At 48.4% G+C, this 27,666-nt stretch overlaps 1 protein-coding gene across 4 annotated transcripts in view; it reads left to right on the top strand.

Moving 5' to 3' along the window:
- LOC144792108 (myoferlin-like) overlaps positions 1-27,666 on the top strand; it is a 2,487,894-nt gene that overhangs the window by 2,090,404 nt on the left and 369,824 nt on the right. For all 4 annotated transcript variants that reach the window (XR_013602508.1, XR_013602509.1, XM_078666979.1 and 1 more), the window contains exon 19: positions 7,688-7,865. Coding sequence is in view for 2 of the 4 variants with exons in the window: in XM_078666979.1 (XP_078523105.1) it covers positions 7,688-7,865 (178 nt within the window). In the remaining 2 variants the exon portion in view is untranslated. The remainder of the gene's footprint in view (positions 1-7,687; positions 7,866-27,666) is intronic.

Genomic DNA, 27,666 nt, shown 5'->3' with positions numbered 1-27,666 from the left:
TAGGGATATTTTTGGTTTCAGTTTAGGAGGTCGCAGCTTCCGCTTTAAACGCGCTCCCCAGGGCTACTGTGAAAGTCCATCAATATATAGTCAAGCTTTAAAAACACAGCTTGATACGATCGTTTTACCTGATGGCGCTACCCTCATTCAGTATGTTGATGATTTGCTTATTGCTGCAGATACTGAGGAAACCTGTAAAGAAGCCACGTTGTCTTCGTTGCGTCATTTGTGTAGGATTTGCATCACAAAGTGTCTCTCTCAATATTGCAATATTGTCGACAAGAAGTGACCTACTTAGGTCATCTCTTATCGAAGGAGGAAAGGAAACTGACCCCAGAAAGAATTCAGGCAATATCGAAATTGAGTGTGCCAAGAACACAGAGAGAAGTACGTGCTTTCTTGGGCATTACCTCATATTGCAGGCAATGGATAGCACATTTTTCATTATTAGACAAACCTTTGGTGGCATTAACGTGTAAAGATACACCCAATCCCATTCCTTGGTCTGAAGAGTGTCAGGAAAGTTTTTCTGAATTGCGCACAGCATTATGTTCGGCTCCTGTGTTGGGTACCCCCAACTACAGTAAGCCCTTTACATTGTATGTCCATGAGAAACAAGGTTGTGCATTGTCAGTTTTGACTCAGTTGTTTGGAGACAAGCAGCGTCCATGTGCATATTTTTCGTCGACTTTGGATCCGGTAGCTAAAGCATTGCCGAGTTGTTTAAGAGCAACAGCAGCTGTTTCTATTCAACAGTCTGCTGGTCTAGTGATGAATAATATGTTAGTCGTGATGGTTCCACATGCAGTGGACACGTTGATGAACAGAAGCAAGACACAGCACTTAACAAGTGCTCGATTGTCAGGTTACGAATTGACATTGTTAGCGAGTCATGTGCATATAAAAAGATGCAACACTCTAAACCCAGCTGCGTTGTTGCCAATTGTAGAGGAACTAGATGCTTCTGAACGGCATGATTGTTTTCGTAGAACAGAAGAAGAAACGAAAGGGAGAATAGATCTCCTAGACACTCCTCTTGCTGAATGTGATGGTATATTGTGGGTGGATGGTTCATGCTTCAACCTTCCGAATGGTGACACGACTGCAGCATATGCTGTCACGACTTTGCATACAATTGTTGAAGCTGCACGTATTCCACATAATTCAGCTCAGGCAGCAGAAGTGATTGCACTTACGAGAGCATGTGTGTTGTCAAAAGGAATGAAAGTGACTGTCTACACCGACAGCCAGTATGCGTTTGGTGTGGCTCATAGTTTTGGACGATTGTGGAAAGAACGTGGGTTCCTGACTTCGCATGGAGCTAAGATTCAGCATGGTCAGTTGGTGAATGAGCTTCTTGAATCACTGACCTTGCCTCTGCAAGTGGCGATTGTGAAATGTAGTGCTCACAAGAAGGTGACTGATGATGTTGGTCATGGAAATGCATTTGCTGACGAAATCGCGAAAGAAACTGCAAGGAATGTGATGAGCCGAATGTATGTTGCAGGCCCTGCAAGATGGGTTGGTGATGTTGGAATGTGTGAAGACACGATAGAGAGTGTGAAGTCTATTCAAGCTGAGGCTACAGAGAAAGAGTTGAACATGTGGAGAGAAAGTACGGGTAGAATGGATGCAAATGGTTGTTGGGTTGAATTGTCAGAGCATCAGAGATGGTTGTTACCCGATGCATATGTGCTTGCAGTGGTTACAATGGCTCATGGAATGGCTCATATCAGCGTGAAAGGGATTTGCAAGTTGTTGGCTCCAGTATAGCAAAATTCAGGAATTCCCAAGTGTGCAGAGAATGTCGTCAAGAATTGCATGGTGTGTCTGAATCACAATCCTGGTAGGGGAACCCCAACTCCAGCTGGTCATTTTGCACCTCCTCCGTACCCGTTTGAGGTTTTGCAGCTAGATTTCATCCACATGGAGAGGTGCAATAACTTAAAATACATACTCGTTGTGGTTTGTGCCTTCTCAAGATGGGTGGAAGCCTATCCCCTAAAAGACAACACTGCCTTATCCACAGCTAAAGCCCTTGTGAAAGAGTACTTCCCCAGATTCGGAATGCCTAGAATGGTCTGGAGTGACAATGGGAGTGAATTTGTGGGTCGTGTGATGAAGAGAGTATGTGAAGGGCTAGGCATTCAGCAAAAGTTCCACGCTGCAAATCACCCCCAATCAGCTGGATTAGTAGAATGTTATAATGGCACGCTTAAGTTAAAACTGGCCAAAATTCAGGCGAGCACAGGTCTTAAATGGCCTGATGCTCTACCCTTAGCACTCCTATCCACCAGAATGACTGTGCATTCGCGAGTGAAACTTAGTCCCTATGAAATAGTTTTCGGCCGCCCGGCCAACATATGGGGAGTGCCAAGGCCCACTAAGTTCAGTGACATTGAACACCCTGTTTTGCTTGATTACTTGTACGAATTGACGGCTAAATTGCGTGTCTTACACCAACAGGTGCATGATTCACTGCCTCAAGTCTCTGAAGCTCCAGGACGCCAGATTGACCCTGGATCCTGCGTGCTGGTCAAGAACTTCCAGCGAACCAAGAACGACCAGCCCAGGTGGACCGGACCGCACCTCGTTCTTCTTTCCACAAGATCAGCTGTTCGAGTGGAGGGGAAGAAATCCTGGATCCACGGGATCCACTGCAAGCGGATCCCTCTGCCTCTGCCATATGACCGGTGGGTCCAGGAGGGTGTCGCCGACTCAGAGACTGAAACCGTGCCACGTTTTCTGCCTTTCAGTGATGCACGTGTAAAAGGAACAGTTACCGAACAAGAGAGTGATACAATTTTGCAACCATCAGTTCGATTAGACACTTCAGAACCTGAACTCCTTTTCCAAGATAATACAATACCAGGAAAACAACGGTATAACTTGAGGCCGAGAAATACGAACTAATAAAAGTGTTTTTTTTTCCCTCCAAGTACTATTTTTGAAAGTGCAGCTCTCCCATCTGAGAAACTTGCTTATTTTTGTTTTTCGAACCGCCATCCGGGTTCCGCTGCTAGGGCCGCGATTGCGCAAAGTCTTTGGGGTGCAGCTGACGACGTTAGGTCGGCAGTTCTGGTTGGTCTAAGGGAGTTGCCCTGGACTGACAGAAGCATTCCTTAGCAGAAACAACCTCCCATCGCGGGCAGAACTTTAGAGAGGATGGAGTTTTCCGAGATGGAGAGACCTGCCAAAACCATGAACTTTAAAACCAAAATATGTAAAATAATGACAAAGAAAAGCTTTTTGATGTTGTGCATTTTTATGTTATTCAGTGTGATGATATTTTTAATAAGTTATGTTTTATTCTCTTTTCGAGTAACGTTTTCATCCACTACATCGCCCATACCTCCTCCTTCTATTGTTTCCCCACACTCTTTTCAACCCCTTCCTGAACACGAATCAGCTAGGAGATTAGAGTTTATTAATAACTCCTTTGTTCAGCTTTTGCACCAACACCAACTTGTAATGAACACGACTAACTGTTGGGTGTGTGGTCTTATGCGTCACACAACGGATAAAGGTATCCCTTATCTGGTCCTGCCTTTCAGCCACAATGGTTCTCTGTGGGCATACAGAACAATGTTCATATATGCACATAAAATCTACCCCCTACGTTCTGTAACAGACAATCCTAAAAATAGTGCTCTAGTTAAGGGTATAGTAGATATGATAAAGGAAGACATTTCTTATGAGACTATCCCGAGAGATGAGACACTAGTATACATAGGATGGAACGTAACCGAATATATGGAGCTACTCTGAGTGAGAAACAGCAAGCTAAGAGATCTTCCTCGATGTGGATTGTACCCCATCAGGGTCATCTGTGTCTGCAAGGTAATGGCACGAATCCCAGAGCTCAGTTAGGGAAGAGTATCTGCACTAAAATGTATGTTTTTGCAGCCCAGACTTCCCCTTCGTTTTTACCAGCTAAGGGTACCTATTTCATCTGCCATGATAGAGCCTATACATGGTTGCCCCCTGACTTTTCGGGCTCATGTTTTGTTTCGTTCCTGTTGACTCCCACCTACACAGCAGCGGCAGATTACCACAAGACAAGGATAGTTAGCTGTGTCTTGATCAAAGAAGACACTGCAGGACAAGAATTTGGGGACTTCGTAAAGGGTTTTCTGCCGTTCTGGGGACCGATGGCTAACAGCAGGAACCTAAGGCAATTGACAAGGGTGGTTGAATCCACCATGGTTGAAACTGCTGGTGCCCTTAGTAACTTGACTGCTGAGCTCCAGTCGGATCGACTTATGACCCTTCAGAACAGGGTCGCCTTAGATGTCATACTTGCAGACTGAGGTGGGGTATGTAGATTGATCCAATCGAGTTGCTGTGTTTTTATTCCAGATAACGCTCCAACAGTGTACCAGGCCATCTCTAAACTGCATAAGATTTCCGAATCTATTCATGTGGATAAAGGAAATTGGTCGTTTATGGAATGGTTCTGGGAACTGATATCCCGCTGGGGATGGAAAATTCTGATGGTCATTGGGATGGTCTTAGCCATTCTTTTCCTGTGCGTGCAGTGTGCTCCTGCAATATGTGGCCTCTGTGCTACATCATGTGTAAGGAAACCTGTATCAAGAGACGAGCTAAGTACTAGAATGATGTTACAGCAACATCTCAATGACTTTAGGAATATAGACCTGGACTCAGATTAGCATGAGATTAGGTTAAATTGCCTATGTAAGGGCAAAAGGAGGGTTTGTAGTTCCGAAAATTCTGGACTCGAGAATTAAACTTCATCATAGCATGACGATTTTCATATCAAAATACCGAGAATGGCTAGTACACTATGTACAAGCATTTTCGTCATATTCGAGTGACGATTTCACCTCGAAATCGTCATTTTCGTCTTGAACCCTTGGCTTCCATTTTGTATATGGCAGCCATTTTGTGAGTTGCCCTCTACATAGGCTTATGATACAGCTAAATTCGATTCCAAAGGACACATACACCTTAATTGACTTTCCTGTGACCTGGGCAAGTTGGAACCATTGCCCCAGGCCGAACCTGTTTGGTCAGTTCCTCTCCCAGTGGCCAAATGAGATAGCATCAAGGCACAACAGGCCATAAACCCATTTCATCACACACACCCTGCCGAATCTTGCTCACACCTGTCCCTGCTCTTTTTTCTCTCACTTGCTTTATGATGGGGAGGTGCCCATTTTTATTGGGGGTCCACCGATATCTGATGAAATGTTGGGCCTTGCCGGGTGATTTGTTGTGGGCTGGACGAACTGAAATGTGGGCTGTCATCATGACTCTGCTTTTCCTTTGTAGCGAAAATATTTGAATGGTATACTAAAATTCGAAGAATGTTTGCCTAAAGCACAATATTTTGTATAAAAAGAGAAGCCTGGCTTTGTAAGTTTGAGCAGTCTCCTGAGAATATACATCCCGTGCTGTTGTACTTCTAGGACGCTTGTTTCTTGGTTGCAGCCAATAAAATCGATCCTTGACTTCACCTAGAAGACTCTGAGTTTCTGTGGTCTGAATCAGGAAAGTACCCGAGGTCTTTGGGTGTACCCTGGCACCGCTGGGTTACCGGTTTGGTACCGGTTCTGAAAAACCCAGTACCTCAGTTCATTCAAAGCGCTATGCTTTTTAAAAAAAATAAGTTTTTAGGCAATTCTGTATTGGACACTCACACAATTGAGGTATAATTTTTATCGGGAGAACGAGGGGAACGCAGTGTGGTAGGACATGTGTGCCGGCACTGTGATCCCAGATGAAAATGTGAGGAAAATTTGATATTTTTCAGCTAAAGTTGAGTTTCGAAGGGGATTTTGGGTAGGAAAGCGTTGGAGGATCCATGCAAGCCACACATTCCAGGACTCCCCCCGGGTGTCTAGCTTTTAGAAATGTCTGGGTTTCGTAGGTTTCCCTAGATGGCCGCCGAGCCCGGGACCAAAAACGCAGGTGCTCCCCCTTGCAAAACTAGGTCGTTTTGTGATAGGTAATTTTGATTTCTCCGCATACGTTTAGGGCCCTTTCCTGCCGTGGACACTTCGCGGCAGGGAAGATTATCGGGAGACTTTGGGGAATGCTGGGTGCATTGAAGTTTGTGGATACACACAGATTCCAGAACTTTCCGTCACAGAAATGTGAGGAAAATCAGATTTTTTTATTCCCACGGGACAGAAACACTGTGGATTTTTTTGGGTGGTAGGGGCATTGGTATGCCTAATTTGGGCAGCCCCCACTCCTATATACATAGAAAATAAAACCTGGTGCCTACTGTGCTTTCTGCAGAGGGGGGCAGATCAGGGCTTATTGCCCCCATCTTCCTATCGGGGGGCGGGCAAAAGACTGTGGAATTTGGGGTGGAGGGGGCATTGGCAAGTCCATCTCGAGTAGCCCCCAAACCTAAAAAAATCCCTGGTGACTAGTGTGCTTCCTGCTCTCCCCGGGGGGTGGCAGATCAGGGGCTATTGCCCCATCTACCTCCCAGGGGGGACAGAAAAACAGTGGAATTGGGGGGAGGGGGTCGGGGGCATTGCCTTGTCCATTTTGGGCAGCTCCCAACCCTATATGCATAAAAATAAAAAATCCCTGGTGCCTAGTGTGCTTTCTAATCCCCCCAGGGGGATAATCGGGGGCTATTGCCCCGAACTTGCCTTTCGGATGGGCATAAAAACTGGAATTTTTTAGTGGGGTGGGGGCATTGCCATGCCCATTTTGGCAGCCCACCCTTATATACATAAAAAGATAAAATCCTTGGTGCCTAGTTAGCCCCCACCCTTAAAATATGCCCTAAAAAATCCCTGGTTCCTAGTGTGCTTTCTGTCTCCCCCCTCCCGCCCCCCCACACTCCCGGGGGGCAGATTAGGGGCTATTGCTCCCATCTGCCTCTCAGAAAGACTGATGTGCGCAAAATAATGGGGGGAGCAAAAGCCCTTGCCCAAGGGGCCGCTCCCCCCTCCCAGGGCTCTAGTGGGTGGATCCCTAGGGAGGGGCTTCATTGAAAAGAGGAGATTCTCCCCTTTCCAATGATACCTCTCCTGTCGGCCTCAGTGCTCAGGGTGCTCAGATAGTTCCCTGAGCACCGAGGCAGTGAAACTGAAACTGAGTTTCAGTTTCTCTGAAATAACGTCAGAGCGACGTGCTCACCAATCGCAATTTCTGAGAAATTTTCAGAACACCACTCGGGAGCTGGGGAAGCTCTTCCCCAGCTCCCGGGGGTGTATTGAAAGAAAGGAAATCCCTTTCTTGCCCGCACCAGAGGGATTTCTTGTGCCTTGTGCGTAGATACCCGGGAGCCGTCCTGCGCAAATGAGCACGGGTGCGTCAGACGGCTCCCGGCCGTCCGACACACCGAAGGGGTTAAGAAGGTACAATGTAGAGAAGTGTTCCGGGATCCCCGCAAGTGGGCGGGACTTTTTGGTGTATATGACTACATGGGAGATTCACCCGAGGGAGAACTAGGGTTACAGGTAAGAAACCAATCCTCCTGTGTAACACATATATTTACTGTACTAACACAACTTATTTTTCTGTCTGTAATAAAGAGTCGATTCATCCCTTGGAAAAGATCATGTGCATAGGTACACATGTCTAGGCTGTACATCTCTTGAGGGCTCTACTGTTCCCTTCTGCCATCCCTGTACTCTGAACACTGTACTCTGTGGCTAAAAACACTGGTCCCTGACCCCATCCTTTGTCATTCATACAGAGGTTCCTGTACCGCCGGAAGTATGGTTTATGTGCTGTCTTTTATTCTGCCACCATGCTGCCAGAAGTCAAAGGGTTGATCCAGTTTGAAGTCAGCATTGGAAACTATGGAAATAAGTTTGATCTGTCCTGTAAACCACAAGCATCTACAACCCAGTACAGTCAAGCCTTGTTTGATGGTAGGTATGATGAAAACTCAAGGAGAATAAAGTCAGAGGAAAATAGGACATGTTAGGAGCAAAGGATATTTAGGCGCTGGAGAGAGAAGAAAAGGACTGTGATATGGGTCGAAAAACAGGCTTCCTTTCGTGCCCAGTAATCTGAAGCTGTTAGATCTAGTATTGGGAGTGAGGAGGTTCGGTGTCATCCTTTTTGAGAAACTCACATTCACTATAAATTAATTGTGTTTGAATAGCAGATTAATTAATGGTCTCATCACCAGTACAAAATCTGCAGTAACTCTGCGGATCTGGGGTGGTGCGCCCAGACACTGTCCAGGGCACAAGTTGAGGATGCAGTCGAGTAAATGGTTTCTTCCCCTCTATTTTCACAAGGATGGATGCCGTCTACTCTGCAAGAGCTTGGATGCCACAGCAATATGCTGAACTTGACCCGGTGTAATTTTCAGACACCGGGACAATTTCAGCAGCACACGCAAGGGGCTTATCAGATTCCAGCATGTCCATAACGAAAGCCAAAGTTAAGAGGCCATCAGGCCTTCTTTTGTTGGACTATTCTGTTTCGGAATTGTCGGGAGTTTCACACCTAGATGCAATAGAGGGGAAACAAAGGCTCACAGCTTGTTATCACTTCAAAGGTACTTAAAAGAGGCATGTTTTTGACTTTGTTCAGTCTCTGTATATAAGAGACATGCATTCGCTGTAACAATGTCAGATGTGTTGGTCTTTCCCAGTATTTACACAAATAACAATTTACAGACCACTATTTTGTTTTATTTCTTTTACAGTGCTTTATCACTACTCATCCCAATGCAGGGTGTCAGCGCTTTACATCACACGTGAACATAATACATTGACAATAAATCATATGTGTACATCACTATAAAGGGTGTGTTACATAAGATAGTGAGGGTTAGAAGGCGTAGGAGCCACATGTTCTTCATAGCTCACTGTGGTATAGTAAAAGGAGTACAATTTATGAACTGACAGTAACAGAAGGATCTCTATGTTAAAAGCAGTAACCCACTAAAATAAAAATCTTGTCATCTACATGTTACATAATGTGCTATGAGGGGACATATTAACCCTATATGCTACTTTGATTCAAAACTGGGACTAGACAAAACACAGAGCTCTCCTGCAGATACGTTATCTTCCAGAGTTATCTCTATATAAATATTAATCCGTAATCAATCAATCAAGTAATTTGAAGAGCGCACTACTTACCCGCGAGGGTCTCAAGGCGCTGGGGGGGGATGCTTCTACTGTTCGAATACCCAGGTCTTGAGACGTCTCCTGAAGGTCAGCAGGACCTGGGTCTATTGCAGATGGGTGAAAGGTCTGCGCCAGTGGTCGTTCGGTGGATGCTTGGAACGGTGGCGAGGTCAGCGGAGTGGAGCTGGCGGTTGGGAGTGTAGAAGGTGAGTTTTTTGTTGAGTTATGTTGGTCCGGTGTCGTGGAGTGCGTTGTGAGCGTGGGTGAGGAGCTTGAAAGTGATCCTCTTGTTGACGGGGAACCAGTGCAGGTCTCTCAGGTGGGCAGTGCTGTGGCTGTAGCGGGGGATGTCAAGGATGAGGCGTGCGCAGGTGTTCTGTATGCGTAGGAGTCTATTCTGGAGTTTGGCCGTGGGTCCCGTGTAGAGAGCGTTGCCGTAGCCTAGCCTGCTAGTGACGAGGGCCTGGCTGATCGTTCTTCTGGTTCCGGTGGGGATGCATCTGTAGATCTTGCGGAGCATGCGGAGGGTGTTGAAGCAGGAGGAGGAGAAGGCGTTGACTTGCTGGGTCATTGACAGTGATGAGTCGGTGAGGGTTGACGCAGCTCCCTGCGAGGCCGGCCACCAGGAGTCTGCCCAGGCAGAGGGTATGGAGCCGAGGATGAGGACCTCTGACTTGTCTGAGTTTAGTTTCAGGCAGCTGATCTTCATCCATTTGGCGACAGTCTTCATTCCTTAGTGGAAGTTGGATTTGGCGGTGGCGGGGTCCTTGGTGAGGGAGAGGATCAGCTGGGTGTCGTCAGCGAATGAGACGATGTTGAGGTCGTGTGACCGGATGATGTTGTTGAACGGCGTCATGTAGACGTTGAGGAGGGTCGGGCTGTGGGAAGATTCTTGGGGTACGTCGCAGGTGATCCAGGTGGCTTCAGATTGGAATGGGGGAGGCAGACTCTCTGGGTTCTGTCGGTGAGGAAGGAGGGGATCCAGCCAAGGGCTTTGTCGCGGAGCCCTGCATTGTGGGGGCGTGTACGTAGGTAATGGTGGCAGACGGTGTCGAAGGCAGCCGAGAGGTCTAGAAGGATGAGGGCTGCTGTTTCGCCGTTGTCCAGCACAGTGCTGATGTCGGTGGCGGCGATGAAGGCGGTTTCGGTGCTGTGGTTGTTGTGGTTGCTGCCGAATCCGGATTGGGATGAGTCCAGGGTGTTGTTCTCTTCGAGGAAGCGGGTCAGTTGTTTGTTGACAATCTTCTCGATGACTTTCCCCGGGAAAGGGAGCAGGGAGATGGGCCGGAACTTCTTGACGTCCATTGGGTCTGCCTTGGGTTTCTTGAGCAGGGCGTTGATCTCTGCATGTTTCCAGCTCTCCGGTAAGCTGGTGGTCTCGAAGGAGCTGTTGAGGATCTGCCGGAGTTGGGGTGCGATGATGGAGCTCGCTTTGTTGAAGATGTGGTGAGGGCAGGGGTCTGACGGTGAGCTGAAGTGGATTGTGTTCATGGTTTTGGTGTTCATGGTTTTGATGGTGTCTTCGTCGTTGCCATAGATCCAGGCGAGCAGGAGGCCGGTGTGGCTGGTGGGTGGTGGGTCAGGGATGTCGGCGGCTGACGGGGAGGTCTGAGTGTTGAAGCTGTCGTGGATGTCTATGATTTTGCGGTGGAATAAGGTGGCTAGAGAGTCGCACAGGTCTTCAGACGGTGGGATGTCGTTAGAGTTGGATCTGGGGTTGGCACGTTCCTTCACGATGTTAAAGAGCTCTTTGCTATTGTGTGCATTGTTGTCGATGCGGTCCTTGAAGGAGGTCCTTTTGGCGGTTCTAAAGAGTTGGTGGTGCATGCTGCTGGCGTTCTTGAGGGCTGCAGGGTTGTCTGGTGTCTGTTCGTGGCTCCACTTCTTCTCGAGTCTTTGGCAGGTCTGCTTGGATGTCTGGAGATCGGTGGTGAACCAGATGGCCCTACTGTCAGTGCGTCTGTATGAGGGTTTCCTGATTGGGGCGAGAGTGTTGGCGCTGTCGTCGATCCATTGCCTGAGGTTGCGGGCGGCTGAGTCATGCCGGTGTGGTCGGTTGGAGGGCCGTGGGCGAGGGTGGTGAGAAGCTGGTCTTTGGTGACCTTTTTCCAGCTGCTGGAGGGGATTCGTTGCGGGTGGTTGTGTGCAGTGTTTTTCTGGAAGGAGAAGTGGATGCAGCGGTGGTCGGTCCAGTGGAGTTTGGCAGTGTGGCTGGAGGTGACGTGGCTGCTGGCGGAAAAAATGGGGTTGTATGTGTGTCAGGCGGAGTGGGTGGGTGTTGTGACAAGCTGTTTGAGGCTGAGGTTGTCCAGCAATGTGGTGGAGTTGCTGTCGTTGGCGTTCTCGAGGTGGAAGGTCAGGTCTCCGAGGAGGATGTAGTCTGAGGAGGCCAGGGCGTGCAAGCTGAAGACGTCTGTGATGGAGTCGTTGAACTGTGGCTGGGGTCCAGGGGGTCGATAGACAAGGGTTCCTCTGAGGGTGGTGTTGGGATCGATGTGGATCTGGAAGTGCAAGTGTTCGGCGGTGCCGAGGGTGTCTTCGGTGTTGGTCGAGATTCTGAGGGTATTTCTGTGGACAATGGCGATTCCTCCTCCCGGTCTGTTGGTGCGGTCCCTAAGATTTAGCTTGCATATAAAGATCTCTGCAGCATGTTTTAAAAATAATGAATTTGCAACCAGTTCGGCATAACAGATTTACTGCCACATTTCTCCTTATTGGCAATTTCTTTGTGGCAGGGTTTTAAAAAATAAATGTGTAAGTTTGATGCCCAGATTTTACATCAGGGTTGCGTCAGTTTGTTGGCACAAACCCTACATAAAAACTCACAATATTCCTGATTTCTCCAGTAATTCCACGTTTTTGAGGATACACTTAGCTTATCCCCCTTCGAGTCCCCCATATTCTGGAATCCTAGATTCCCCTGGTGTTTGGGAAGTAAGGGGGCATACTGCACTGGTCACGAAGGCTCCAGATGTTTAAGACCTCATAAATGCTTGACGTTTCGTGTGCTTATCTGCATATGTCAACCTAATATTTTAAAGTCTCTGCCTTCAGCAAACATCACTCCCTAGACTCCCGAGAAAATTTGACAATCTAATATGACACATTTCATAACTCTAAATGTGCCAGATTCGATCTTCACCTCTGAAAGATTTGTGAATTGGGAGTGACTTAACATATACTTTCAGCGTCTTCTAAGCGAAGTCGGGAACTGGATTTATGACCGTTGTCACGCATGAGGTTTCTCTTCAGAAGATCAGAGACATATCACTATGGCCCCCGATATACAAATATCTGTTTGCAAAATACTGCTCACACTTTGCTTCCAGTGTTTTTTGCAACCAGTAAAAGATTTTTAAGAATTGACCTATATACTAATAGGCCAGTTTAAAAAATCTAAATCATAGTAGGCCGCAATCCAACCTATTGCATGAATATTGAAGCAGCTACCATGTCAGTTATTGTCTTTCATTTACGTAAACTTTGGTTTAAATGCAGGCGTCTTTCCTTAAAGGAAACGGTGTGCATTTAAAAAGAATAGTTAACTTTTTTCCCCCTGGACCCCTGCCAACTCTTCAACAAACATTTTTTTCTTATTCATAAAGCAGAAGGGTTCGCTAGGAGACCCCTTGCCTTTTTCGAATGCATTTCGCCCTATTTTGACGTGCCAGTAAACTATCAAATATTTCTGACTGGATTTCAGACGCAAAACACAGATACCTTCTATACAGATTCTGTTTTTGGAAGGGACTCTTGCAGCATGCCCTTTCCAGATACCGAATCGGTATCCATTCAGAATCTCACTTTCGTAGTCTGAAAAACTTTTCCAACTCCCTATTATGTTTATTGGTTTTCACAGCAGAGATATTACATCAGTAGCGTCCAAAAACATTTCAGACATCAAACATCTAACAAACAGCATGTGGTTGGCTTATTCACCAGATGATCATTTGTTTAGACACTTATGAAATGGACTGATAACAACATGCATACATAAGGCTATCAGACATTGTTGCTTGGTGATGCTGTCTGGTCTTGTGCCTGTAGATATTGTCTCAAGGGTTCCCATATGTCTTTAGGTCATGAGGAGGAAGGCTGTTCCTCTGCATGCAATTCAAGGTTCTCCTTGCAGTAGACCAGATCTTTTAGCCAGTGCTCTGGTCTCGGGGTCTGAACGCTTTCCCAGGTTATTTCCACCTGCTGTTCTGCAAGTAATAGCGCAATTCTGACAAATTTGCCTATTGCTCCCTTTAGCTGTGGAATGCAACTCAATAAGCAGATCTTCGGTGTGCATTGTACAAGGACCCCGACATAGCTTGATTACTCTGAACTATCTTCACCCAGTACTCAGACACCCACTTGCGATCCCATGCCAGGTGCCGAGAATCTGCATCCGGCTGCACACATCTTTTACACCTACTGTTATCTCGTAGCCCACATCTATTTAGTCGTAGCGGTGTGTGGTAAATCTGATGGATGTATTTGAAGTGAATGATTTGCAAGTTACCATTGTGGGTGAGGGCACTAGTGAGCTTGCAGTTATGTTCCCATTCCATGGGCATTAGCGGTGGAATGAGCCTATCTTTCCAATGTGCAAAGCTTTTATCTTCTTTGTGTACATTTTCTGCTCTCGCTGACCTGTACAATATAGTTATGAGTTTGTGACGGGTGGGAGTGACAAGAAGCAACTGCAATGTTTGCTGCATGGGCGGCTCCGCTGGAAACGTTGCATAACGCGCCTGTAGCACCAGCTTTAGTCTGTGCAGTATGAACCTAAAAGCGGTGTCGGGTTGTGAATATATTGCACCTCCCCTGCTGTGAGTAAGCTTCCATTCGGAAACACATCTTGCTTTTTTCTGTACCTGCCTGTCGCAAGGAATGCATCGTACCATTTTCCTGAATCATCGAGAGTGCAGCATGGTGAGCCAGGGGGAGCGCTGGAGCATAAAGTGGAAGTTTCGCCGCCAGCCTGCCGATAGAATACCAGGCATCAATGGTGGTGTCTATCACGTTAATTTCATGTTTGGGCGTGCCTCTATGTGTGTGTGTTAAGATATACTTTAGAGGAATCGGATGTGAATCCCCATCTTCCACCGCAACATGTGGAATGAGATCGTAATGACTATACCAGTAGGCGTACTGCGCCTGCACCCAGAGATAGTACAGGTGCATATCTGGCACACAGAAGCCACCCCTATCATTATGCAATATAAGTGTGTCCCAACTCGCACGAGCCCGTTTCCCTCCCCAGATTAAACGCACCAGTAGTGACCGCACTGTAGTAAAAAACTGCTGATTTAATTTTATTGGGATGTTACTGACCAGATAGAGAAAGCGAGGTAACCCAATCATTTTAATGAGGGCAATCCGATCCGCCAAAGATAGTGGTAATACTACCCATCTGTCCACTTGCTGCTCAAGCTGGACGCACCTTCTCCCATAGTTTTCTTTAATCACTATCTCAGGATACCGGTGCACCCATATACCCAGGTATTTGATGGGATTGGTAGACCACACCAACGGAAACTCCAAAGGGGGCGACTTTGTGTGCTGTATTAGAGGCAGTATCGACAATTTGTCCCAGTTAATGGACAGGCCGGAAAAGAATCTTATATATTCCCGTAGAGCCGGCGCCAGGTATCTGTACTGTTCTCTGATGAACAAGACCATGTCGTCAGCATAAGGAGATATGCCACAGGCCGGTGTGCAAACCTTATAGCTGAGTCTCTGATTATATAAGCTAGGGGCTCAAGCATGATGGAGAACAGAAGCGGTGAAAGAAGATGTTAGGCCGCCCCACCCGCAGCCGCACCCGTGCCCAGGGATCAGTGTATAGCAGCTGCACCCATCCAATAAAAACTGCAGGGAATCCCATTTGCATCAGGATTTGAAACATGTAGTTCCATTCGATGGAATTGAATGCCTTCGCCGCATCCAACATCACTGCTGCCGCGGGTAGGGAAGGATCCAATAAATGAAGCATCCCGAAATAGTGCGTAAGTTGTGGGACGTGGACTTCTCCGGTATGAAACCAGACTGATCCGAGAGGACCAATATCAGCATCAGTGGTTGAAGTCTGGTGGCTAAAGCCTTTGCGAAATCTTGGCATCTAAATTAATAAGTGATAAAGGGCAAAACCCATGGTGCCAGGGGGCCTAAGGCCCCCGGAAGCACCCTAAAAAAGAAATGTGCACAGGTAAAGCATGCAAATGCCCTAGGAACGAGTGCGTTACATGGTGCTTTATAAAATACATTTTTTGTGCATTATCATAAATTGCACATGGTTACCATTCACTTCAAGTCAATGGTAAAAGCATTTCCTAAATGCACAGTTTGCATTTAGAAAATGTTTGGTATATGTGCTTAGAGAATCGAAAATTTCAATTCCCAATTTGTAGTTGCAGACTGCACTGCCAAAGCCTTTCATACATCTTAAAAGTCTATTTTGCCTTCGCAAACGGTAAAATGTAGCAATTCACACATTTTTTTATTTCAAAATAGGTTGATACATGTGGCCCATAGACCTCTGTTGTTACAGCACACAGACCAGCCTAGAATCCTTTTGTTACTAGTCTTAGTTGATCCAACTGACAGAACAAGGCAGAAGAAGTCGAAATCAGTTTCAGCCTGCATACCTCCAGAATGGCATCATGTGCCACCATGATGTTCCCAGCTGGTTAAAAGTGGTTGTGAGTTGGAAGTGCTATTTTATCTGGTTTCTGGATTATGCTAAGATGCTAAGAAGGCAAGACGTGGAAGGCTTTGTGGGCGGAGGAGAAGGGGCAGAGATATGGTATTGTAGAGCTGTTTTAAGAGTTGCGAGATAACAGAAGCTACTAGTAGTTATTGCTCACCTTGTGAATATCCCCCTGCGTCAGCAACATTCGGAAATTCTTTTGTAGCTCATCACGCCGACATGGACGACGTCACTGAAGCAAGGCATTGCGCGCGGCTCCGCTGACGTCACTGACTCCATAATAGGACTCCGTTGGCGCGATGACATCAGTTCCCTTTTTTCCGCGCCGTCGCTGCTAACGTTTTTTCTAGGGATCTCCAGTAGCTCGTTGTTACTCTGTTACTGTTGGTTGTTTCCAGTGTTTTCTTGTTTCCTGTCGAGATGTCTTCGAAGAAAACTGGGTTCATGCCCTGTGGAGAGTGCGGGAAGATGATGTCCATTATGGATCCGCACGAAGACTGTGTATGGTGTCTGTCTTCTGACCATGATGTCCAAGGGTGTCCATGCTGTAAGAAGATGAACCTCAAGGCGCTGCGAGAAAAAGAGGCAAAGCTTCGTGTAGCGAAGATGAAAGGCAAGAAAGACAGGAAGAGTTCGAAGTCCCGCTCGAGGCGGTTGAGGTCCCGTTCGAGGTCAGCTTCGAGGTCGTCTTCGGGACATGCTTCTCAATCAAAGAGGAAACACGGGTCTCGGCGTCATTCGTCATTCCGAGAGGGATTCGGTTCCGAAGTCGAAGTCTCCAAGTCGTCAACATCGGAAGGATTATGTGCCACCATCTCCTGTCTTACCGAACCTGGAAGGTGAGCCCTCGCCTGAGGAGTCGCCGGAGCGGTCTCCGGCTTCGGCATCGAATCCTTCCCCGACGCATTCTCTACCTCAAGAGAAGGAAGTGGCTCCATTGCCAGAGGGGTCTGTGTCTCCGGTGCATCTTCCCGAAGATCCGGTTGACCCTGCTCCTGTACCTCGACAGGAGCAGCCTGTGGGTTCGTACCCTCCTTTTCCAGGCCCAGGGCATGACCCGACGCATTATTTAAATGCGATGTATGGGGTCTTTTCGAGAGCCATGTACCCCTCTGGAGCACTAGTTGGTCTCATGGGTCTGATGGCCTTTAATCAGACGTATGCTCCGGCGCCGTTTATGCCGGCACCGGCTCCGTCTTGGCATCTCTCGGCGCCGAGGTCATCGATGCCGATTCCATCTTCACCGGCTCCGACCTCGACTCAACCTCATACGTTCCGGACTGATCCTCTGGCTCCGAGCTCGAAGCCGGCGCCGGCGCCGGCTCCGTCAGAGTCGGTTGTGGTTCCTTCGACGCAGATCCCGAGGATGAGGTCAAGGCGAGAGGCTCAAAGGCTTCTAGAGGAGCGAAGATATAGAGAAGAGGAGATGGAAGAGGGAGAGCTGCATGAATCTGATGATTTATTTGATGACCTTAAGGATCCAAGTGGGTTGGAGTTTTCTCCGGATTGGGAGCTTTGCTCAGGTCCCGATGCCCCATCGAAGGACCTAGCACCATGCCATATGGTCATTAGAAAGGCAGCTGAACTTTTAGATCTGAATCTGCCTATTGCGGAGTTCAAATCAAACGTTTTGACGGAGGTGCTCCATTCTCCCTCTTCTGTGGTGGAGCCTATGCTACCTTTTAATGAAGCACTTACAGAACCTGTCCTAGAAGTGTGGTATAAGCCCTTTTCATCTCCTGCAGTATCCAGGGCTGTTGCAAGGAGGTATAGAGTGCCTCCGGGAGATCCAGACTTTTTGTCTTCGCATCCATCTCCGGAAAGCTTGGTGGTTCAGGCAGCCTGTTCCAAAAAATCAACTGGTGCTTTTCCCCAGGTGCCTGGTGACAAGGAGTCTAAAAAACTGGACAAAGAAGGTTTTCTCTTCTGCTAGCATGGCCCTCAAGTCAACAAACGCCACATGTCTTTTAGGGCATTATATTCACGCTTTAATGGATTCGGCGAAGCAGTTGGTTCCAAAGATTCCGGAGGAAGACAGACAGAACTTTAGTGAGGTTCTTGCAGATATACAAGCTGCTGCTTGCCAAGTGATACAGAGCGGGCTGGATACTGCTGACTCTGTGGCAAGAGTCATGGGGTCATCATCTATTGCCACCAGGAGGGCTGCTTGGTTGAAGACTTCTGAATTTTCATCTGATGTTCAGGCCATTTTAATTGATCTTCCATTTGATGGTTCGGGCCTGTTTGGGAAGAAGGCGGATGCTGCCTTGGAAAGGTTCAAGGACAGTAAGGCGATGGCTAGATCTTTAGGTCTTCAGTCCAGAGGTTCTTCTAGTAGGAAATTCAGAGGATTTGGAAGATCTTCCTTTCGCTCTTACAAGCAACCGCAGCAGCAGCAACAGCAAAACTCACTGTACAAATCGTACAGAGGTAGAAACAGGGGACGCCCTAGAGGTCGTCAAGCCTCCCCCTCCTCCTCCTCCTCCTCCTCTTCCTCTTCCCACCCCCCTCCCACCACAACAAAGCAGCCCTAGATCCGCCATTCCGGATTATGTCGGTCCTGTGGGGGGTCGGCTTACTCATTTTCTACAGGATTGGGAATCGGTCACATCAGATCTATGGGTTCTCAATCTTTTAGAGAATGGGTATGCTCTTCCCTTTTGGGAATTTCCCCCAAATTACCCTCCTTGCCAAGGATTTTGCACGGTAGACCACCTACTTCTCCTGCAGGAGGAAGTTCTAACATTACTGAGAAAAGGTGCGACAGAGGTGGTTCCAGATCAGGAAAGGGGTCTGGGATGCTACTCCCGGTATTTCCTGATACCCAAGAAGGATGGCAGGCTTCATCCAATCCTGGACCTCAGGATCTTGAACCTCTTTCTGAAGCAGGAGAAGTTCACGATGCTTACCCTTGCGCAGGTTCTTCAAGCGTTGAAGCAGGAGGACTGAATGGTGTCGATCGACTTGCAGGACGCGTATTTTCATATCCCGATCCTGAAGTCGCACAGGAAGTATCTCCGTTTCACGGTGGGATCGCAACATTATCAGTTTGCGTTCCTCCCATTTGGACTTACTACTGCACCTCGAGTCTTCACCAAGGTGAAGGCGTGGTGACAGCACATCTCAGAAGATCTGGGATACCAGTATTCCCTTATCTAGACGACTGGCTGATCAAGGCGGAGTCGCCAGAGAAGGTGCTCTATCATCTGCAGGTCACTGTTGTACAGATTGGGCTTTTCGATAAACGTGCCTAGTCTGACCTGGTGCCCTCTCAGCGCAACCTGTTCTTAGGTGCAGTACTGGATATCACTGTGTGTCGGTCATTCCCTCCTCCACAAACACATACAGGAAATGATTCCTTTATTTTACAGTAGCGCGGCCGTTCCAGTTCTGAAGGTCCTTCGTCTGCTTGGTCTGATGGCTTCCTGCATTCTGTTGGTCAACCATGCACGCTGGCACATGAGGGCTCTCCAGTGGTGCCTCCGCAGGCAGTGTTATCAGCACATCGGAAATCTCAGGGAGTCAGTGAGGTTCTCCAGAGAAGCTGCGGCGTATCTATTTTGGTGGAATGTGGAAGGCAATCTGTCTCAAGGTAAGTCCTTTCATCTGCCTCCATCGGTGTCCACAGTGATAATGGATGCATCCGCCCTAGGGTGGGGTGCTCATCTGGGGGATCTGGAGGTCAAGGGTCTTTGGTCTCCAGAGGAGAGGTTGTTTAAATATCAACCTTCTAGAATTGCAGGCGATACGTTTGGCACTCAAGGCCTTCCTCCCTTCCCTTTGCGGTCAGTCGGTTAAAGTACTAACGGACAACACTAGCGCGATGTGGTATGTCAACAAGCAGGGAGGAGTGGGGTCGCATTGTCTTTGCAGAGAGGCACTGCGTCTCTGGTCCTGGGTTCAGGCCCACTGGATTTGTCTGGTGGCAAATCATCTGCCGGAGTTCTGAACGTGCGTGCAGACAGTCTCAGTCGGCAGTTCTCAGCCGACCACGAGTGGAGGCTTCATCCGGAGGTGGTTTGTCACGTTTTTTGGTTGTGGAGAACTCTTCGGGTGGACCTCTTTGCCACTCGCGTGAATGCTCACTGCCCATCATTCTGCAGTCTCCAGTTTCTGATGCAGGAAGCATTGGGGGATGCGTTTTACTTGAGTTGGGACTCACAACTCCTTTACGCGTTTCCTCCCATACCCTTGATTCCTCAGGTTCTGAGGAAGGTTCGCCAAGACCGGGCCCAGGTCATATTGTTCGTCCCTGATTGGCCAAGAAGGGTGTGGTACACAGATCTTCTCCACCTCTCCTCATGTCCGCCGCCCCGTCTCCCTCTCAGGGCAGACCTCCTCTCGCAGTCGCAGGGGCAGATTCTACACCCCGAACTCCAGACCTTACACCTTCATGCCTGGAGATTGAACGGGGCAACCTGAATTATTTTTCTCTCCCACCTGACGTGGTGGATGTCATTTTATCAGCCAGGCGACTTTCCACCAAATCTATCTATTCTTATAGATGGTCAAAGTTTGTTTCATGGTGTGGAGAGAAGTCCATTGACCCTTTAAAGGCTCGTTTATCCGATATTCTGTTGTTTGCACTCTCTTTGGCACAGCAAGGTTTTGCTGTAGCGACAGTGAAAGGTTATCACTATTTCAGTCTCCTATTGTTTTAAAGTTTTTAAAGAGCCTTACAAATAAATTTCCTCCTACTCCTTTTATTGTTCCTCAATGGGACTTGAATCTTGTGCTTACTTTCTTAATGAGTTCAACTTGTGAGCCTTTGCACAGGTGTCCCTTGATGATTTTATCTTTTAAAACAGTCTTTCTGATTGCGATTACCTCGGCAAGGAGGGTAAGTTCTAAACCCCCATTCTGATAGATACATCTGCCGTGTGGATTCCTCACCTTGTGAATATCCCCCTTGCATCAGCAACATTCGGAAATTCTTTTCGTAGCTTCTCGCCGACGTGGACTCGGACGTCACAGAGGCACGGCATCGCACGCGACTCCGCTGACGTCATCGACGCCTATAATAGGCCCACGCCGGCGTGATGACATCAGTTCCCTTTTTTCCGCGTTGTCGACGCTAACGGTTTTCTAGGGATCATCTGTAGCTTTCACTGTACCTTTGTTACTTTGCATTGTTATTGTTCCTTTATCTCCTCTTTCATCATGTCTTCGAAGAAGACAGGTTTCAAGGGCTGTGGGGAATGCGGCAAGACTATGTCCATTACGGATCCACATGAATGCTGTTTGTGGTGTCTTAGCTCCGACCACGACGTCGAAGACTGCCGATCCTGTAAGAAGATGACTCCTAAGACCCTCCGGGAGAGCGAAGCTAAGCTTATTGTTGCGAAGCTTAAAGGAAGTAAGGAGAAGAAGAAGTCAAAATCGCGGACTCGACGCTCGAGGTCGAGATCTCACTCGAGGTCGTGTTCGGATTCGTCATCGGCTCATGCTTCGAGGTCTTTGAAAAAGAAGCATAGAAAAAGATCTCATGAATCCCGACATCGTTCAAAGAAAGATTCGGGTTCTAAGCCGAAGTCGCAGGTGAAGCTGGTCGAGAAAGAAGTGGTGTCTTCGGCTTCGGAAGAACAATACGCCGGAGGTGAGGCGTCGCATGCGAATTCGCCTGGTTCGCCGAAGCAGACAGCGAATCCATCTCCGATTCCATCCCATTCTCCGGATCGGGAGGATGAAGGTGAGGAGGTATTGATTGGAGAGGGAGAGGCTCCGTTACCTGAAGGTCTGTCGACTCCGATACACCAGCCTGAAGAGGAGGTCGACGTCGTATCGACTCCACGCCCTCAAGAGCCGTCTGGGGGTTCGTACCCAACCTTCCCGGCTCCAGGTCAGGATCCGATGCATTTTTTAAATGCGATGTATGGTATATACTCCAGGGCTATGTACCCCTCTGGGATGCCTGTTGGTCCCACGGGTCCGATGGCATTTGGTCTGGGTGTCCCCCAAACCTATGCCCCTGCGCCATTTATGCCGGCTCCGGTGCCGCATTGGCATCTTCCGACACCGGCGAGGCCTTCGACTCCAAAGCCATCGACGCCGAAGTCAACGACACAGAATCCTTTGACGCCGATTCCGTCATCTCTGATGCCGAATCCCGAACGACGTCGTGGAAGTGTTCCTCGACCGGCGTCGGGCTCGGCGCCGGCCCCGACTTCGACGGAGTCGACAGTGGATCCGACGGCTTCGAAAGTGAAGCAGAGGTCGAGGCGTGAAGCCCAGAGGCTTATGGAGGAAGAGAGTTATCGCGAAGAATATTTGGAGGAAGGTGAGCTTCAAGATCCTGATGACCCTTATGAGGATCTTTCGGTGGCCAGTGGTCTTGAACTGTCCCCTGAGTGGGATTTAGTTTCAGTATCGGACGAACCCTCTAAAGATGTGGCTCCTTACCACGTGGTAATTAAAAAAGCAGCAAGTTTATTGAACATTGCTTTACCTTCTGCTGAGTTCAAGTCTAATCTACTCACGGAGGTTCTTCACTCTCCCTCATCGGTGATTGAACCACTGCTACCCTTTAATGATGCCCTTAAGGATCCTATTTTAGAGGTTTGGAAGAAACCTTTATCAGCTCCGGCTGTATCTAGAGCTGTTGCCAGAAGGTACAGGACTGCTCCGGAAGACCCAGAATTTTTATCCACTCACCCTCTGCCTGAGAGTTTGGTGGTTCAAGCTGCCTGTTCCAAACGGTCTGCAGGAGCTTTTCCTCAAGTTCCAGCTGAGAAGGAGTCGAGAAAGCAGGATCAGGCTGCTAAAAAGATTTTCTCCTCTGCTAGTATGGCACTAAAGTCCACCAATGCGACCTGCCTGATGGGTCGCTATGCTCATGCCCTTATGGATACTGTTAAACAGTTAGTACCTAAATTACCTGAGGAGGATAGGAAAGACTTCCAAGAAGTTATATCTGATACTCAAGCTGCAGCGAGACAGGTGATTCAGAGTGGATTGGACACAGCAGACTCTGTAGCAAGGATCATGGGCTCTTCTGTGGCTACGAGGAGAGCTGCATGGTTGAAGTTTAGTGAATTTTCTTCAGATGTCCAATCTACATTGTTGGATCTTCCTTTCGATGGGTCTGGCTTATTTGGCAAGAAAGCAGACGCTGCTTTAGAACGTTTTAAGTACAGCAGAGCGACAGCCAAGTCATTGGGCCTTCAGTCCAGGGGCACTTTTGGAAGGCGTACTAGGGGATTTAGCAGGTCTTCCTTTCGATCCTACAAGTCTACACAACAACAGCCACAGCAGCAGCAGAACACGCTGTACAGATCTTATAGGGGCAAGCAAAGAGGCCGTTCTCGAGGCCGTCAAGCCTCTTCTTCCTCTTCCTCTTCCCCTTCCCAACCCCCTGCCAAGGCAGCAAAGCAGCCCTAGATCCGCCATTCATGTGGGCCCAGTGGGGGGCCGGCTTACCCATTTCCTACGAGATTGGGAATTGATAACATCGGATCTTTGGGTTCTCAATCTCGTGGAGAATGGGTATGTTCTTCCTTTTCGGGAGTTTCCCCCAAATTACCCTCCTTGCCAGGGTTATTGTTCGGAAGACCACCTGCTTCTCCTGCAGGAAGAAGTCCTGGCACGGTTTCGAAAAGGTGCGATAGAGGTGGTTCCAGAGCAGGAAAGGGGTCAGGGGTGCTACTCCCGGTATTTCCTGATCCCCAAAAAGGATAGCAGGCTTCGACCAATTCTGGATCTCAGGATCTTGAACCTTTACCTGAAACAGGAAAAGTTCAAGATGCTCACTCTTGCACAGGTTCTTCAAGCGCTGCTAGAAGAAGACTGGATGGTGTCGATCGACTTGCAGGATGCGTATTTTCATTATCCCATCTTGAAGTCGCACAGAAAGTATCTCCGTTTTACGGTTGGGTCGCAACACTACCAGTTTGCGGTCCTTCCGTTTGGTCTTACTACTGCGCCTCAAGTCTTCACCAAGGTGATGGCAGTGGTGGCAGCACATCTCATGAGGTCGGGGATACCTGTATTCCCGTATCTGGACGACTGGCTGATCAAAGCGGTGTCGCCGGAGAAGGTGCTCCATCATCTGCAAGAGACAACTCAGTTGTTGCACAAGTTGTTTTTTTCGATAAATGTACCCAAGTCTCACCTGGTACCCTCCCAGCGCAACCTGTTCATAGGTGCGGTACTGGACACTACTGTTTGTCGTGCATTCCCTCCACCTCAAAGGATTCGCGACATTCAGGAAATGATTCCTTTGTTCTTCAATGGAGCGGTCGTTCCAGTCCTGAAGGTCCTTCGCCTGCTCGGTCTGATGGCTTCTTGCATTCTGTTGGCCAACCATGCACGCTGGCACATGAGGGCACTCCAGTGGTGCCTCCGCAGGCAGTGGTATCAGCACAACGGAGATCTCAGGGAGTCAGTGAGGATCTCCAGAGAAACTGCGGTGGATCTATATTGGTGGAGCGTGGAAGGCAATCTGTCACAAGGAAAGCCTTTTCAACTTCCTCCATCGTTGGCCACAGTGATAACGGATGCATCCACTCTAGGGTGGGGTGCTCATCTGGGAGACCTGGAGGTCAAGGGTCTTTGGTCTCCAGAGGAAAGGTTGCTTCATATCAACCTTCTAGAGTTGCGGGCGATACGTCTCGCACTCAAGGCCTTCCTCCCTTCCCTTCGCGGTCAGTCGGTTCAGGTTCTGACGGACAACACAACCGCGATGTGGTACGTCAACAAGCAGGAAGGAGTGGGATTGCAGTGTCTCTGCAGAGAGGCTCTGCGTCTCTGGTCCGGGGTTCAGGACCATCAGATTTGTCTGATGGCAAATCATCTGGCCGGAGTTCAGAACGTTCGTGCAGACAGTCTCAGTCGGCAGTTCTCTGCCGACCACGAGTGGAGGCTTCACCTGGAGGTTGTTCACGACATTTTTCAGATGTGGGGGACTCCTCGGGTGGATCTGTTCGCCACTCGCGAGAATGCTCACTGCCTGTCATTCTGCAGTCTCCAGTATCCGATGCAAGGAGCCTTGGGGGACGCGTTTCAGTTGAGTTGGGGCTCGCAACTCCTTTCCACGTTTCTTCCCATACCTTTGATTCCTCGGGTTCTGAGGAAAATTCGCCAAGACCGGGCCCAAGTTATATTGATTACCCCGGATTGGCCAAGAAGGGTGTGGTACTCAGACCTTCTCCACCTCTCCTCTCACCCGCCGCTCCGTCTCCCTCACAGGGCAGATCTCCTCTCCCAGATGGAGGGGCAGGTTCTACACCCTCATCTCCAGACCTTACACCTTCATGCCTGGAGATTGAACAGGGCACCCTGAGTTCTTTTTCTCTCCCGCCTGACGTCTTAGATGTCATCTTGTCGGCCAGGCGTGACTCCACTAAGTCCATCTATTCTTATAGGTGGTCCAAATTTGTCGCTTGGTGTGGAGAGAAATTTATTGACCCTTTAAGAGCCCATTTGTCTGATGTTCTCCAGTTTGCCCTTTCTCTGGCACAACAGGGGCTTGCTGTTGCCACAGTGAAGGGCTATCTTTCGGCGCTGTCTGCATTTCTCTGTTTGCCTGACCAGCCATCTCTTTTTAAATCTCCTGTAGTTTTAAGGTTTTTGAAGGGCCTCACAAATAAGTTCCCTCCTACTCCTTTTATTGTGCCTCAGTGGGACTTAAATCTTGTTTTGACTTTTCTGATGGGTGCTCCTTTTGAGCCTCTTCACAAATGTCCTATGAGGCTTTTGACTCTTAAGACGGTTTTCCTCGTTGCAATTACCTCGGCAAGGAGGGTAAGTGAGCTTCAAGCTCTTAGTTCCAAGCCCCCTTTCTTGTCCATTCATGCTGATCGAATGGTTCTTAGGACCAGGGCTGCTTTTCTGCCTAAGGTGGTGACTCCTTTCCACCTTGGCCAATCTGTTACCCTCCCTACCTTTTATCCTCCCCCACACCCTTCCAAGGAGGAGGAGAGATTACACTGTCTGGACCCCAAGAGGGCGGTGTCTTTTTACTTGGACAGAACTAAAGACTGTCGGTTGGATGACCAGCTTTTCATTGGCTTTGCTGGCTGCAAGAAAGGAAGAGCGGTCCATAAAAGAACTTTATCAAGATGGATCGTCCTCTGTATAAAGATCTGCTACTCTTTGGCCGGTAAGGAACCTCCAGAGGGTATAAGGGCTCATTCTACTAGAGCTAAGTCGTCAACCTCTGCATTGGCTAGAGGTGTTCCTGTAGAGGACATTTGTAGGGCGGCAACTTGGTCTTCCCTCCACACTTTCGCGAAGCATTACTGCTTGGATTCCGAGGTAAGAAGGGGCGGTCATTTTGCATGCTCTGTTCTCCAGGATTTCTTGGTATAAAAGAGTGGACACCCTCCTCCGGGAGTGGGGACTGCTGTGGGACTCTATTCACAAGGTGAGGAATTCACACGGCAGATGTATCTATCAGAAGAACAAGTTACTTTCCTTCGGTAACGCTTTTTCTGGTAGATACAATATCTGCCTGTGGATTCCTCACTGACCCACCCGCCTCCCCGTTGTCCACTCTTCTATACCAGAGTTTCTATTATGTATTTGCTTTATTGTCAAGGAGTTGTTTATTTCAAATGTTTTATTGCATTTGCTTCACACTGTGTGTGTTACCTTGATATTTGTACTGTGTATACTGTGTATATGTCTACTGTCATTGGTCCGTCCGTGTGCCTCGAAGGCACGGAAAAAAGGGCGGAACTGATGTCATCACGCCGGCGTGGGCCTAATATAGGCGTCGGTGACGTCAGCGGAATCGCGTGCGATGCCGTGCCTCTGTGACGTCCGAGTCCACGTCGGCGCGAAGCTACGAAAAGAATTTCCGAATGTTGCTGACGCAAGGGGGATATTCACAAGGTGAGGAATCCACAGACAGATATTGTATCTACCAGAAAAAGCATTACCGAAGGTAAGTAACTTGTTCTTCTTGACCATTCACGCTGAAAGAATGGTACTCAGGACCAGGGCTGCTTTTCTGCCTAAGGTGGTAACTCCCTTCCATCTGGGACAGTCCATTACCCTCCCTACCTTCTATCCTTCCCCTCACCCTTCCAAGGAGCAGCAGCGACTTCACCGTTTGGACCCTAAGAGGGCGGTGAGCTTCTACCTTGACAGATCCAGGGAGTTCAGAATTGATGACCAACTCTTCGTGGGTTTCGTTGAAGCCAGAAGAGGCAAAGCGGTGCACAAGCGCACGCTTTCAAGATGGATTGTCTTGTGTATCAAGATATGCTACTCCCTGGCCGGTAAGGAACCTCCATAAGGTTTGAGAGCACATTCTACTAGAGCGAAGTCATCTACATTTGCTTTGTCTAGGGGTGTTCCTGTGGAGGACATTTGCAGGGCGGCAACTTGGGCCTCCCTTCACACTTTTGCAAAGCATTATTGTTTAGATGCAGAGGTGAGGAGGGACGGACACTTTGCTCGTTCTGTCCTTCAGGACTTCTTGGTATAGATGGGTGGACACCCTCCTCCGGGAGTGGGGACTACTGTGGGACTCTATTCACAAGGTGAGGAATCCACTGGCAGATGTATCCATCAGAAGAACAAGTTACTTACCTTTGGTAACGCTTTTTCTGGTGGATACAGTATCTGCCTGTGGATTCCTCATATGCCTCCCCGTTGTCCACCCTTGTATACCTTCATTAATGACAATGTTTAAATGTATATATGTTGCTTTTAAAGGAAGTGTATTATTCCATTTGCTTTCCTGCATTGTCTTCACACTGTGTGTGTTACCTTGGATATTTTGTACTGTGTACCCTGTATGTATATCTACTGTTATCGGTCCGTCCGTGTGCCTCGAAGGCACGGAAAAAAGGGCGGAACTGATGTCATCATGCCGACGGAGTCCTATTATGGAGTCCGTTATTTCAGCGGAGCCGCGCGCGATGCTGTGCTTCAGTGACGTCGTCC

The sequence above is a fragment of the Lissotriton helveticus genome, chromosome 11 (assembly GCF_964261635.1).
Source record: "Lissotriton helveticus chromosome 11, aLisHel1.1, whole genome shotgun sequence".
Lineage (NCBI taxonomy): Eukaryota > Metazoa > Chordata > Amphibia > Caudata > Salamandridae > Lissotriton > Lissotriton helveticus.
Note: the sequence above shows the minus strand (reverse complement) of the source record. Positions and strands in the feature narration are given on the sequence as shown.